This window comes from Phaethon aethereus (genome assembly GCF_964289735.1).
Source record: "Phaethon aethereus genome assembly, chromosome: 2".
Classification (NCBI taxonomy): domain Eukaryota; kingdom Metazoa; phylum Chordata; class Aves; order Phaethontiformes; family Phaethontidae; genus Phaethon; species Phaethon aethereus.
Genome location: NC_138582.1, coordinates 20,380,100 through 20,396,061, shown reverse-complemented (window position 1 = coordinate 20,396,061; position 15,962 = coordinate 20,380,100). Strand labels below are relative to the sequence as shown.

General features: G+C 45.6%; 1 protein-coding gene across 1 annotated transcript in view; it reads right to left on the bottom strand.

Moving 5' to 3' along the window:
* Positions 1-5,310: 5,310 nt before the first annotated feature.
* Positions 5,311-15,962, bottom strand: part of SYBU (syntabulin) — a gene marked incomplete at both ends in the record, with an annotated part of 39,606 nt that continues 28,954 nt past the window's right edge. The window contains 4 exon segments of the mRNA XM_082014749.1: positions 5,311-6,421; positions 7,625-7,774; positions 8,732-8,935; positions 11,345-11,447. Of these exon segments, the coding sequence (XP_081870875.1) occupies positions 5,311-6,421; positions 7,625-7,774; positions 8,732-8,935; positions 11,345-11,447 (1,568 nt within the window).

Sequence of the window (15,962 nt, the reverse complement as noted above, 5' to 3'; positions counted from 1 at the left end):
CTATTAATAAAGCTAGTGTGAAAATTCTCAGTTAACAGCACTCTTAAAATTCTATTTTTGTACACTTACTGTATGTACTTACAGTGGAATTGCTCTGGGAAAAGTGTGCATGGTAGAAGACAACAGTGCTTTAATGAAGAAGAAAAGTTAATGTCTGCGGGACGGAAAGGTGTGTGTGTGGGAGGCGCAAAGTCTGGGTGGTTCTTATGTCCAGCTCAGAGCTTCAGTGAATACATTCTCCATCTTCTGGTGGCATGGATGCTGTTATCCCTGAATTCATGGGTTGTATGGATTTCTTTGCTTGTGACAGTTGAATGAAGACAGCAAATTCTGTGCCTGAGACTTGTTGCTTGTATACACAGGGAACAAGTGAAGTTGTAAAAGAATGGGAAGGGGTGGGGGGCTGTCTGACTAGATCATCTCTGCCTAGAAAAATAAAGTTTTTAACTAAGTTGTAAGTAGATTCTGACACAAATTTTGCTTAAAAGATAAGTGAGAAAGCAAAACAGTAAGAATTGCCTTTAATGCCTTAATCGTGGAGAAAAGCTTCTGAAAAATGTTCAGTATGCTTGTCATATTGCTTAAAATCTTGCACAGGTCAACTGATTTGACAGCGATTTTCAGATATAAAAGAAGTCCTTGAGAAATGTTAAATTTTGAAATATATTTCAGAAGGCAACCATATGCACTTTTGTGCATATTTTCTGGCTGGAGTAGAATGGATGACTGCAGCCTGTGCAGAGGTAACAGTGGTATAGCAAGCAAATCCGCTCCTACTGCACACCTCTGAAATATCTGATGGTGGATGGGAGATAAGGAGAACATCCATGAGTAAGTTTTAACAGTCCATGTCCTTTTAACCGCACTAATGAAGCAAGGAGGTTCAAGTCACAATTCTTTTGCTACTGCTGACACTTAGCAGGGAAACCTAAGGTCTATTGCCTACTTAAGGTAAAATCTGTTGGAAGCTGCATCTCATCTTTTAGAAAAAGTAGTTTAGTGCTTACTATTGCTATTTCTGAGACAAAATAGATGCAAATAAATATTATTTATTAAAAATAACAGTATGCTAGTTAATAAAAAGTACTCAGGAGCTTTGTTTCTAACATCATGAAAGCGCAATTGTAAAAACTTTTTTAGCCTTCAGCCATTTTAAAAACCATTAGGTGTTGCCACCTTCATGCATGCCAGCCCTCCTGCATTGCTTTTCCCTCCTGCTGTGTACGCACACTGTTTTGCTGTTCTTGCCGCCATCTACCTGCCTGTACTTGAGCACAGCTGCCCTAGGAATTACTCCCATCTCCTCTACCATGTGCTGAGATAATGCCAGTAAGGATGCAGTGCTCTTGTATGTAGTATTGTGCATGTTAAACCCCTTTTGCATTGGTATCTGTTTCATCTTTTTTCCTCTGCTATGTCTTCTTTCCTCCTTCCTATATCTTGATTTTTATCCTCAACAAATGTGAAAACATTTTTTTCTAAACCGTTTGTTTAGCTGCTGCTCTGTCATTATCTTTGCCATCAGTTTGAGTTCCTTGAGGGATCTTGTACACCCATTGGGTTTGCTCCTTTCCCTCCTGCTGCCATAGGCTCTTTTTCCCCTCTCCATATGTGGCCTATTGGCCATGTCCTTTTTTTTAATTATTTTACTGAAAGCTAGTGATTGCTTTCACCGTTATTCTTGATTGTGGAGGAGTGACCTGCCAGGAGGACTGAAAAATCATCCTTTCCTTGACTGCTGTAGTTGTTCGTGTTCACAAGGTCCTGTGTTCATTTGTCTGAAAGATTTTGGAGCAAATTAACAATTTGTTTTTCTCATGTAGCACATATATAAAATTGTGCTTTCATTTTAATATGTTTCTAGAGGTTGGGATTTAGGAGAGGTAGTTGATTTGGGGGAAAGGAAGGAGAAATGAGTAAGTAATCAGAAGTTAATAACAGCCTTGTGAGAAGGTGGACATAAGTAAGGGTGCAGATGAATCTCTGATGGGGAGGTGGGCAGTTCCTGTGCCTCAATGTTTTCAGCACCTTAGGGGCATGCTGGGTACCTCTAAGCTGAATGTTAAAGGCTTTTTTGTTCCTGGGTTAGAAAGAAAAATGCTTAGAGGATTATCAACAGGCATTGCTTCAGCCTGGGAAGGAGCTGACTTGGCTCCTATGCTGTCCTGTAAGCCTGAATTCAAGCAGACATCAGCTCTTTTGCCCATAGCTTGTGAGCTACATGTCCTCCCTACCTGCGCACTTTGAGACAGGACTTGCCAGTGCAGTATGGCTGTGGGTATGAACGTTTTTTGAACTCATGAGAAAAAAAAAAAGGGATAGGAGTTTTTTATTGAACTGTTTGAAGGCTGATGGTTCTGCCCTAGCTGCTCCGTACAGCACCAGCAGGATCCGGGTGAGACATGACTAAGACAAGCTCAATACTAGAGAGGAAAAAAATGAAGATGGTATGTTTGCAGCAACAGCCAGCGTATCCTCTGTGGACTGGGGAACACAGGCCAGACCCCCAAAGTCTGGGACTGGAGCATTTATCGTGGCATTTCAGGCCTCTTCTTAGAAAGGACACCTTGAGCTGTCTACATCCTTGCAGTATGGAGGAGGAAAGGGGGAGGCTTGGAAGCAAGCTGAATTTTGGTTGGATATCAGAGCAAGGACTTTTATTGGGAATAGGATGGGAACTCGGTCACCTCTCACTGAGCATAGTTAAATGCCTTATGAGACCTGAGCAGACAGAGAGGTTTCTAAGGGCAGGAAGCAACTTCGATGTTATTCTGGTGTTAGCACCTTATGTCTTAAATAGTCTTATGTCTTTAAATGCTTAAACATTTAAAAGCACTGCTGCTAAATGGAGCCTGCCCAAAACATGGTTTGAAATGAATTCAGCCTATTGAAATTTTACATGTAAGTGTATGTTTGTGCTGCCTTGTTGTCTGCTTGCTGCAAAAGAACCCATGTAGGCACAGGTGAATGTCTCTCCTAGAACTGAAGATCACTTTTTCCTCTAAAGTATGTTCCATTTCACCACCACTCAAAGTGAATATCACTTAAACAATAGTGGGTAGAAAAGAGGAACCCAAAATTGTAATAAAGTTGTTAACATCAGGTATAAAATATTCCTCTCTTCGCCTTGAACAGACATAGTTTGAAGTAGGCATAAGGCATTTTCTGTAATGTGTTCCAGTCTCAAGAGGAGATAATCTAGGAATGATGAAATTCCATAGTTGTGTAAAATTTAGATTAGCACGCTCCCAAACGATTTCGTCCTTTGTGTCTGTGTAATTAAAAGAAAAAGCTTTTGAAAGTGACCTTTGGGCAATATGTACTGCAGTAGTGTCATAAGGCAATCCAGCTGGCCTGCAGGAGCCCAGGAAGGCAGGAGAGCATGGAAGAAGTAGTTAATGGCAGAGAGAGCAAGATGCTCTTGTGGCCATCTTTGTGAACTCTTGGAGCCTATGTTATATCAAGTTGTCTATTAGATTTCTCTTCCTTAATATAATCCTTAATGAACCCTCCTGAATCTTTGTGGCAAACACAAGTAATTTGGAACCTGGGCATCACAGGGATGTGAAAAGTCTCCCGAGTCGCCTCTGTAAGCATTGGTGTGTATCACTCTGGAGTGTTGCAAATGCTCCCTGCAAGCCAGCCAATTACTCCTCCTCCCTTGTGTCTTACTGGTAACTCCCTTCTTGCCAAAAGCTGCAGAGCAATGCATGGTATTGTCTGGCTTCCCTAGACCTCTTCTGCTCTTCTCAGGGAAATACTGCACTTGCTTGCTGGAGGGGAAAATAGGAGGGGAGTGAGGCTTAAATGGCCAGGTTGGGTAGAGCCAGACAAACCCCACTGTCTTCTGTTGGGTAGGGTTGCCACCCTCTGATCTATGCACAGATCTCAAGTTTTGGATGTGGACAATTAGTGGTTTGATGGTCACAGTGGCATCTCAGTGTGCACACCAGGACTGCATGACTCCCGGCTGAGTTAAACAAGGCCTTCTGTACTTCTGTTAAACGCTAGGAAGACTAATGCTCTCCTGGCAGCGCAGAAACGAGATGTTACAAGCTTCTAGGAGATTGCATTGGGTTAAGGATCAGGTCACTTCCATCTCAGTGCAGCGTGGATGCAGCAGAGCGGGTGGCGTGCGTGTCCACAGACCCACTGGAGCCTTTTTCTTTGGCTGAGTGCTTACGCTGTGCTTGGGTTTTCTCAGTCTAACTCTGTTCTCCAGGTCCTGATGGTTCCTTATGCCCTGAGACAGTGCTTTCTCCAGTTCTGCCTGTGTCTGGCAGCTCAGCTGAGATGGGGTGTTTTAATAAAACACTTGCACATGTTTAACATTTCTAACATGCTTTACTGAACTTGTGATTATAAAGGTAATTTACAATAAAACAATTAAATAAACAATAAGTTAAAACACAAACACACTTACACATAGTATCAAAGGGCTCAAATGACTATCTGGTTCCAATACATTAAGATTTTAAAACAACATTAATAAGCAAAGTGTATCCACGCCTCTACTTATCATTGTAACATGTTTCAAGACTCCCAACAAGGTACACTTTTGGTTGCAGTCCCCGTATATGCACAGGACCAGTGAAATGCTCGAGCAATTGTACGACCGAGAAGAGCACTACACAAGACGGGCACGAGCAACGTGCTGGAAGCTGCCTGGGGAACACAGGCTTTACCTCTAAATTGAATTGACACTTCGGACAACAGCTGGGAAGCGCGAGCATGCTTTCTGGGGTGCACGTGGTAACAAGTCTCCATGTCACTTGCTTAACGCTGTAGTTTCACGAATTGTCTGGGTCGGTGCTGCCTAAAGAAAGACCCCACCTTCCTCTGGCTGTTTGCTCCCGTGCGCACCTCGCACTCCCCTCGAGGCAGTGCGAAGCGCTTGTACGTTTGCTCAGTGAACCAGCCAGGGAAACCGAGCTTAGTGCCAACTCAGCAAACAAACACAAAGGGGTGCTGGCTGTAGTTTTCCTTGATTTCCCTGGTCATGTTCACTCTGCAGCTGTGCTGGCACCAGAAGAACAGCAGCACAGGGGAGGGACACAACGCCTGGGAGAAGGAGGATTATTTCTGTAGGCAGCAGTACTGTTAAAAACACCAGATAAAAACATCTTGTGGAACTACAGGGTTCGGCTTTTTTGTTTTGAAACAAGGAACACGTTTTTAAACCTATTTATAGTGCAAATCAAATAGTCAAAAGCAAAACTATGGACTCTGCCAGAATATACAATAACTTTTTACGATCTATCTCATCTCTCTCTCTGCCTCAGCCAGTTGGTGCGCAGGGACAGAGTGGACTTAGGTTTCGATGTTGAAAGGTGTATGGCGTAAAGAGTGCAGGGCCACCAGGCAGCAACCACGAAGCAATGCTCCGATATTGTAAATGGGATCTGTTCCTCCTCTCCGAGTACTGAAAGCCCATATGATAGTTGGTATGACAGGGGCTGCTACACTCAGAACATCTCTGAAGAGGCTGCTGCTCCAGTATCTCCTCTTTATTCCTGCCTGAGAGAAAGTATTGGCATACTCTAAGGCTTCGTCATCCTGAGGTTCTGTAAAATCAAGTTCTTTCATGAAGCGGTTTTCATTAACTCTATGCTCCACCTCCCTGCATGGAGACTCCATAGGAGACAAAAGGATAGCGGAATTTGGATCACTTGGAGTTAAGTCCACTATGATCCCGGAATCACTGAAGCTTCCAAGAGAAAAATCACCCAATTCCTTCAGTGAAGAGGGTGGGCTTAGATGACAGGCATCTTGAGCTCTGAAGATGTTTTGAATGAGCTGCTCCACATCTAGGGTATATAGCACCACATCAGTCTGGATGGCCTGTTCCACCATCATGTTGCTGCTTTTCTCCTCCTGGGAAGAAGCTAGCTTTTCTTCCAGAACATTTTCAAGCATCTCTTTATTCACAACAGAACTGCAGGGAGCTGGATCATTCAACTGAGAGGTTGTTGTGGTCAAACTCTCTTCAGATGAATCAGTCCCCTTAGCTGTGTCCTCATTAAGAAGCAGCCCACTATCTGCCATCTCCTCCAGAGCTTGGTCCTCTGCAATGAGGCTGTCTGGCATCGTGGCACACAATGCTAATGGCTTCTCCTCTGAGTCACACGTGTACTCCAGGCATTGCTCATCCCTCACGGAGCTGTTCTGAGCCATCTCCATGTTCTGCAGCAAAGTTTCCAGTTTCTTGTTTTGAATGTTTATGTCTATGAAGTATTTCTGAATTTTTTTGTCTTTCTCAGCCAAGCTATTTTTCATGGTTTCAATAACCTGCTTGAGTTGTTTAATTTCACTTCTTGCTTCCTTTAAGGCCAGCTCTGCCTCCACACGATTACACTCTTCTTCAATCCAGTCTTCTCTCATCCGTCCCAGCTGAGCTTTGAGCTCTTCTATTTCTGTTTCCCTGTAGCAAAATAAAAATGTTGTAACACTTCTGCTGACTGGTCAGTTAACGAGTCAACATGAGGCTCCACCGCACTGGGATGGCCATGCTCCAGAGATGCTCCAAGAAGGAAGCAAATTCCTCCATGCACCATTTGCTGCCCCCTCTGAGAGAGCTGGCAGAGATGTAAGCCGGCTGCCAGGACATGCCGGCTGACGGCTAACTTGAGTCACCGACCTCGCCACACAGCCAGCAGCCTTGTGGGCTACGCCATGGTCCTGGACGTTTTGATGTGCAAGTGGTGACCTCTAGGTTAGGTCCAAGCGGTACAGCGCTTAACACCTCACCTACTGCCTCGCCCTGGAGGAAATGCGAAACAGCTGCCTGGATGCGTCCCCCGTGCCCGCCAGCAGCTCATCACATACAGCCAGAGCCGACGCTGGCCGCGGGCAGCAGGACGGCTCAGGGCTGCGGGCACCTGGCTTGCTTTGCCCAGCGCGGAGCCAGAGGCTGCTGCCTTCACCTCCAAGCAAGTGGGGAGAGGGGGCCCCTATGTGGGATCCAGCCCTTGCAGATGCAAGAGGTCCAAGCTCCTTGGACAGCCCCGGGCTGGACCAAAGGCTTGCTGGGACTCTGCCTTGGGGCTCCATCCAAACACCCCTTTGTCCCCGCTTGGGGTGTGTGGCCGGGAAGCCAGCTCTCCGAGTGAGGTTTTAGTAAAAGAGACGATATTCTGTTGCTGTGTAAGGCACACTGTCACCTCGTTGCTCAGCGTCCATAAAAAGGGCTATTGTGAAAAATTCAGTATCTAAGCGACAAAAACACAAGTGGGCACACTGGTTTGTGTAAGAGGGGAGAAGGAGGACATTTGTAGTCATATTTCACTGAGTGAGGTAGAACAGGAGACTAAGGTAATGCGTGCTGGCAGGTGGAAACGTTTTTATGTATGAAAGGTCTCAATGCTAAATCAGACATTTCAGATATTCTATCATGAAAGTTCAAAAAAGGGAAAAGAGACAGCTATATTCATAACTAAGATGTATGGTATGCATTCCCTGAGAATGCAATGAAAACTGAAATACCTGAAAACAACCTAATTAGACTGTTCAACTTTCTTAATGAAAACTTTATGTGGTCAAGAAATAGGTAAAAACGTTCAGGATTCCTACCCCTAAATGCTCCGGAATAGATCTTTCTAACTCTGATTTCTGAAGTGAAATTTACCTTTCTTTAAGTTTGCTCTCAGATTCCTTCAGCTTTGTTTTCAAATGCCGTACTGTCACTTCCTTCTGCTGCAGAGGAGTCAAATACTGCTCTGGATTTTGTGGCTTAATGCCATGATTGTCACCACAGGAATTGTGTCTCCCCGAGCGCCTGAAAAGAAAAAAAAAAAACCAAACCATCATGTAACATCACTCCTACAGTTCTACAGTCCTGGCAAAAAGAAAAACATCCCATTGACAGATACAAAGCTTGACTCATTTGGGGATCCTTGGTGTCCGCACAAGTGACTCCCTCTGGCAAACCCAAAGTACTTGAGGAAAAGGCTGATTTGCAGTTATAGTTAACTGTTTATTGCACTCGGTTTCAGCGCCATTATATCAAATGAGATCCCCTCACCCGAAAAGGGTGGTGTGCCCAAACGCAGGCAGCCGGGCCAGTGGCAAGGACAGCCGGCTGCAGACACGGCCAGGCGAGGTAGCGCAAGGACCGAGTTCAGCTCCACACATGAATTATGAAGCTGAGCACGCCAAAACCTAGATGCGTCCTATCTAGCTTTAGGTGTGTATCTGGCATGCCTGGCTGTTGAGTTGACTGAGGGCGAGCGAGGGAAACAGCAGCAGTGTGGTGGTAATTTCTTCTCTGCAATGTGCCGCAAGCTCTGGCAGAGATCTGCTTTCTTCCCTGGACAGGAAACTGCACTCCTTAGGGAGGTGCCTAAGGCTGGGCAGGGTGAATTTTCAAGTGTAGAACGTTTTCTATACTACCTCATCCAACTCTCTCCAAAGCAAAAGACCCTTAGATGAAAGAACAAGTAAATCCCCATGAGAACTGATGGCACCAAGCCACATGAAGGAGCCTGCCTTGGAGTGAAAACCAGCTACAAAGGGCTTTGACTAAAAGTAACCTTGAATTTTACAGTGCTGAAACAATAAAGCTTTTACAAGGGATGGAGCACCCTGATGACTGTTGAGCCACCAATATGAGTCGTCACACCTATGCTGAGGAGCAAGATGACCTGCTCGGCAGCCCAGACAGCTGATGCCACGTTAAAGTGCAGAGAAGGTAGGTCAGTGCGCTGAACACCGAGATGCTGAAATAAAGACTTGCCTCATCACCGGGCTGCTGTCGCTTCCTTTGTATGAGCCTGAGTTGCTGCTGCTGGCTGAAGAAGCTCTGTAACTCTGATGGATGTTAGCAGGACTCAGCTGGTTTTTGACCAGTGCTGACAAAGGGTCCTTTTCACGGGAAGCAGGTGGGCTGGCTCCGGACTTGTAGGGTAAGGATCCATTATTCCGACCATAAGGGCCACGGCTGGAGGGAAACCAAAACGGTTAAAGTGTATTGGATTACCCTCGTCATGCAACCCATTATGTGTCTTATTTTGCACACAAAGCTGTCTAAACACTAAACCAGATAGATAACTATGAGTAGCTCAGAAGAAAGAAAGTCCTGAAGTCATCAGCCACCGCATCTTCTTCCACTGACCGTGGGGCTCCTGGTCTGAATTAGGTGATCTAGGGAAACCTTGGCTATTTTCACATTTGTCTATGGATAGCACAGTTCCCCGTGCCTGCATCAGGCCGCTCACATTCCCTGAACCTCTGACTCCCTTAAGAAATGTGAGGGCCGCAGCCTGGGCTAGTGCCAAAAGAACGACGTTCCGGCTTTCCCCGGCCAGGCCTGCGGAGAGACGCCCATCCGCGGAGGGCTGCTCTGAGGCTGCTTTCATGCTGCTCGGCAAGCAGCCCGAGGGGTCGCAGCGTGCAGCGAACACAGACTTCATCTGAGCCACTGTTCTTTCCTACCTCGGGCAGACTGGGTGCTTCAGCTGCCGCTGCCAGCCGCTCACCCGCTCAGACAGGCTTCGAGCCCCGCTGTGAGCGGGCTGAAACGGCATTAAAATAGCCAAAGAAAAGCACAGCCTTTGCTTTCTTCCTTCCAGTTTCCCTCATACATATCTACTTTTCTTCTATGAAATATAATTTTATTAAAAAATCCGACTGTCAACTGTGTGTGCTTTTAAGCAACTGGTATCTGCACTGCCCGACAGCTGCCACCGGGCTGGGGTGCTCTGAGGACAGCTTCTTCTCACTTCGTTTGCCTTCCTGCACTACTGTGCTGGTACCTTCATCCTCCCCTGGAAGTTGCTCTTCTACACTGTAATGAAAGGGCTAGTTTCAAAAAAATACGGAAAAAGGCAGATCCAGCCAGCCGAAGAGAAGATTTGAACATAAAAACTTAAATACCACAGAATTAGGAAGCAAAATCTCTTCTTGAGACTGCCTGACTTGGTTTCCTCCCTTCTCTGAAAATGGAACACTTTATAAGGAACAGATGGTTGAGTGGCTGCTGCAAACCTTCATCACACTGCTGCGGCTTGGGTGATTTTATAATTATTTTACAGTGACGTGTAGGACTGTGGTTTGTGACAACACTGAAACGTTTCATAGTGAGTTAAGTCAAACATTTTAAAAAAGAACATATTGCAAAGGAGACATCTCCTTCCACTTTGTACAGTACAGCATCGACTCTGGCGTGAGGCAGAACTTGCAGAGACCGTGCATAACACAGCAGTGCATCTGAAGGAGCACTATTATAGAGGACTTCTGTCCAATTAAGTAGGTCAGTATGCTCTAATTTAAAGTTATATTTAAATACACAATAATATGTGAAAAGATCCATAATCTTACTGAAAGTCAGGTGATTTTAGGGCTTCATATTATACTTAGCACTGTTTTTTCCCCACAGCCAGTACCTTTACCTGTTAGACTTAACCTAGAGAGTGCTTAAATAATCTTTATTTTTCTAACAGTCTCAAGACACAGATGCTCATTAAGCATCATTCTGCCAATCTCTGTACACCAGTGCACGCTGCGACCTTGGAGGCGTCTGTGTGACTTAAGCATACGGGTACCCCGCTGCCAGTCCCAGCCTGCCTGCCAGCTCTTCCACAAAGGGCAGGAAACCAGCCCCGTCAATGTCAACTCTTTCCTCCTACTCCAAAAGATGTAACCAGCAGGGATTGCGTGGGCAGAGCACAACGCGCGCCGCTCCATCCCAACGCCCCCGTATTTGCAAGCTGCCTGGATTTGCACTTCACACACGATAGGGACAAATCTTACAGAAATCTTTCCTGAAAGGTTCATTCAGATAGATGACTATGATAATTTTTTAAAATTTACGTATCGTTTTAGTGATATAAAGGTTGGGCAAGGGTGATAAAGAAAAAAATGTCAAAGGCAATATTGTGTATTTCTTCCTACAAAAAAAAAAGGTCATGATCTGGAAAGGTATGTGCCGAGCTGACAATTTATTACAGAGAGAAAACAAAGGGGTAAGACCAAAAGGTTAAGGTTAACTGGTTAGAAGTATGGCTGTTAACTAACATACATCCAGTTGTTTCTTCCTCCCCTCCAGCCGACGCCTTTTCTGCCGTACCTGATTGTATCTCCCGTACTTGTTATGAATGCACAACAAAAAAATACCAGTGGACTGAGCTGTCATTGACAAATTTTTTTGCGCTCCAAATACAGTGTTTTTTTTTTCTTTCTGATATCACAGTTCTCATCAGTGTAAGTGCTGCCTGAGAGCATAGCCTTACCCAAATTGTTTTAAAACTCATAATACTGGTATTGTATGTATTAACTGCAATACCTGACACAGTAGTCTATCTTTGTACTAGCAACACTTGCAATATTCAGGAAAAATTGCTTTGCTTACTTGCGAGAAAAAGAAGATCTTTTGCTTCCAGCAGCAGACATATGGACTTCAGGCGCTGAAATACTGCCTGTGCTGCTTGAAGAGCTAAAATCAGCTTCGCTCCCTGGAAAGGAAAAGGGAAGAGTGAAAACATGATGGAAATTATAACTCAAAGACTGTTTTCAAAATAACAATGAATCACAAGCATCCTTCCTTTGTCTGTCCTGTGTGAATTTCAGGAGTTGCATGAATTTTCAAACATCCCTGAGGACAAGCACTGGATTTGTTCCAGGTTTTCAACATTTCTTCAGAACTGGCACTTCAACAAGAGCAGAAAAAACATTTGGACACAAAACCCTCATGCTGCAGAAGCCATTTTAGGACTCGGCTAGGAACATTTGCTGTGACAACCTGTTTGCTTTCTCACAGCCATCAACAGATAAATGAGGCTGCTCACGTGGCTCCTTCCAGAGCACACAACTGTAACTGGAGATTTCTCTTGTTTTAAACCATACGAAAATACTACCTGCTGGGAGGAAAGCTGCTTCTGTTTTGGTTTCTGAGATTATGTACACATACACGTATATATGTATAAATGCGTACAGGCTAACGGGGTATGTGCATATCACATACACACACACATATGCAGGTTTTCCTGTGGCACAGCAGCATAGTAAGGCAGTTCTAATAGCCTTAAAATAATCCAATAATCACGCGTGGCTCTTAAGTGCTAAGCCATCTATCTGATTACTGACTTCCTATGGATCACAGTTTTTATTTCCCATGCTCTGGCATATACAAGGAAAACTGCTCTCATTTTGCTAAGGTCAGTGGTAGGCAGATGTACTAGAAAGTCTTATCAACTGGAAAAAAACCCACCCTAAAGTTAGGGGTTTTTTCAGTCTGTCACTCAAATGGCAAATGTCCCAAGCCCTGTCCAGGTCTCACACTGCAGAGCCACCATAATGGATGATGACTTTATCTGAGGAGGTGGAAATAACTTTTCAGCATCCTTTAAGCAGCTGGTCAGGGGGGAGCATCTCTCACCTGAGAATTTCTGGGCGCCATGCCATGGACAGACACCCCCGGCTGGTGGCTGCAGATTTACCACAAATCCCATTTTTGCTATCTTTTCCACGAGGGGGAGATGCAGCTGCAGCTACCATCATCCCCACAGCGGCAGATAAACCTTCAAGTGCACAATCGCTCTTAAATCCTCCTCAGAGCTGATAGTGATGGGCACGTCTTGCACCCCTGAATGCCTGGGACTGGGAAAAGGCCTTGTTGGAGCATGTCTTCACAGCCTTCGAGAGGATGAGACATCCCGCAACCATCCTCACCGTCCCGCAACTCTTAGCAACTGGTCTTAGGATCAAACGTGGAGAGATTTAACCCGATATTTTCCCAACCTCACCAGGTCTGAGACCAGCCCCTCTTTCTCTGTGCCTCTAGTTCAGCCCAGCCCAGAATATTCCTCAGCCCAATTTCAAAGTGCTCAAATGCAAAGCTTAGTTCTTCAAAAGGGTATCGCGGGGACCCAGCTTTACCACCTCTGAACAACTCCATGCCCAGTACAGCACCGCGGGCAGTCAGACCCAAGCCACCGCTGCTGTAACCGGATCGGAGCCGTGCGCACATTTGCAAGGGGAGGGAGAGCAGAGAAGCCGTTTTGTTTCACAGAGTATTTATATCGTGGCTACAGATGTCGATGTCAGTGACCCCTCTCCTTGGGGAAGCAAAATGACTGTGGGACGTGATGTCTGAATCTGCAGCAGAGTTGTCCTGATAAACAAAACACTCCCACCTACCAGACTGAAGTACACTCCAAATACTGTCTCGGTACCATGCCACTCCCAGATCTACTTTTCCAAACAAGACCCAAGCAGGTAAGCACGTCGCACGGATACCGTACCTCTGGTGTTTTCGGGCCCTCAGCGCATTCCTGCCCTTGCAAGATGCCAACGGCTCTCCAAAGCCAAGTCCTGGCTGCAGCACCGAGAACAGGCGCCCCAGCCGGGGCTCAGCTTTGCTGAAGCAGACCACATCGTCATCCGACCTCGCTACCGAAAGCATTTCAAGGAAGCAAGGCTTAATGATCACCTCTCCCTGCCCCGCCTGGCTTGCAGCGTGGCGCTGGGAAGGGCTGCCGAGCTAGGCACTGCCGACACGAGTCAGCAGAGCCTGAAAACGCACCCGCCTCGAAGGCTGAGCTTTCCGAAAGGCTGAACTGAGAGACAAGGAACTGTCTCTGCAAAGCATGAATTAACCTTTCTGGCCCCAATTCTGGTAAGAGCTACACACAAGCTTAATACTGAGCACAGGAGGCTACTTATGCTTAAAACTAGGCATGTGGTTATTTATAGGATCTTCGAGAACATTTTATAAATTAAAGGGGTCACTGCTAGCATTGTTTCCAAGTGTGTTAGCGATGTTCAAGCCAGCAATGTTACTAGGAGACTAGATGTTCCGCAGCAATGTTACTAGGAGACTTTAAAAAATATTTTCTCCCATTAGGTAGACATCTCCAAGCAAAACAACGTGGCATCTATCCACCCGGTATAAATTGCAACACATTCTCCTGGGAAAGGATGACTTCTATTTTACAAATGTCTTAACAAAAGAGATGATACTCCTTGCCCAGCTGCAATGTGGGCAAGAGCCGAACATGGCCTCTCATCTCTGCTAACACCATGCTCCGGGCTGACAGCTCCCTGAGGATGCCTGTTGACTACTTTTGCCACTGTGACAATGTGATTGCACAAGCGCACACACACGTAAGCCCCGGACCAGCACGCTGATGCAGCGTTACCCATGAAAGAGGCTGACGTTTCTCAAAAACATGTTTTTTTGTCCTAACTGGCCATAACACTTGTTTTGCCCTGATCTGAGACTTTCCTGTTAAAAGTGCCGCCTTACACACCCTTTCCTGCGAAAGATGCTGCACGTCGAGCCGCTGGCTTCAGCACTACCATCTCGTCCGAAACTGTCGCACGTATTCTTCCACGCTGCAGCCGCGCAGCGTCACGGCACCCACGGCCTGCTGGCCGGCGAGACGGCCCGGGAGTACCGCAGGTATGGCAAGATGCTGGCAAGCCCATCGCTCCGGCCTCCCCCGCGCCTCGCAGCAGCGTGCCCGCGCCGCGGGAGCTGCGCGCTGCTCCGTGCGACGGGAAGAACAACACAAGGACGGCCAACGCAGCACTGTTGAGGCAGAAAGAGCCTACCAGGACAGTACGCAAGCACAGACATACCACGTCATATTATATGTATAGAGAGACAGTATATACATTTCTTACACACAATAACCCCACGGGCACACCTGTAGTACGGCATCCCAGTCTGCTACTTCTAGCTAGTACAGATGGTTGGATACCTTGCTGTATGCTCTTCTGGCCTCAACATTAACATTTTGCTTGCACTTCAGCACTGAATCTTTTTCTTTCTATAAGAATAAAGCTCAAACTTTCTTGTGTGCATTTTATTGCCTATTTGCTACCTAAATAGTAAGATTAAAATACGTAAAAAAGGAAAAAGTTCAAGTAATACCTGTGACAGGAACACTGACAGCTGAGCAGCAGAACTGGGTTCCCAAAACCCGGGATGCATATGAGCTAGTTAATTTAGTCTTTTTGTGCAAGTCTTTCCTATTTGCAACTTCACCACTGTCTCGTAGCTGACAAAGTATATAAACCACAGAGCTTTACCCATCTTTCTGACTACATAAACATGACTTCTTTATATATATATCACCCCTGATGCTAGGTTTTGCATATAGTCACCCAGTCAAACAGAGCTGTAAATAAAACAGGGCTGACAGAAACAGCTTGTCCTCAAAATGTAAAGCACTTAAATTTTCTGGGCTTCCTTGCCTTCAAAAGCATCCTGTTATACGGCAACGAGACCAAAATATGCATATATGTTCACCACGCCGGAGCAGCAGCTAGAGGAGTAAGTGGCGTGCTGTCTCTGTAGATAGCTTTATTTAGAGACCCCAGGGGAAGAGAGAGGGCCTGACTGCGTAAACTATTCCAGCAAAGCCATTAGAAGCAGCCAGAAAAGCAGAGGGAATTAGGTTGTAATGCCCACTATTGAAAGGACCTTCATTTTTAAGAGATGAACCCTTTAACTCACAGCTACATCTCTAGTTCCAATCTTTAACAGCATAAGCAGTATATTTCCAGGAAATGCTAATGCTGCTGCTTTTCTGTATTTAATATGTGGTCGTTTTCCTGCAAGATTGTTTTGCTACACCACAAGCAACCTAGGAGAGAAAACCATACTGCTCACATGCACGGACAAACGTAAGAAAAAGAAGCTGCAAAGAAGTGATGAAGTCTTGCTTTAGCATTTCAGGCTTTTCTTCAGACAACACCTTTAAAAATGACCCATTTCAAGAGCAAAGTTCCCTAGTGGGAATACTCGATTCACAGTGTCAAGCCCATAGCTGACAGCGGGTTTCGGGTTCAGTCCCCGGCCTTTGACTTATTACTTACTTGACTTGCTATTACTATCCGTGAGACTCCTATCTCGGACCTACCATTGCATTTCACACCAAAAAGTAACTGGGTAAAAGCAGATACAATCCTGGGAGCAAAGAACAGGACACAGGACTCTCCTCCACGTGGACTGTTCTACCCTT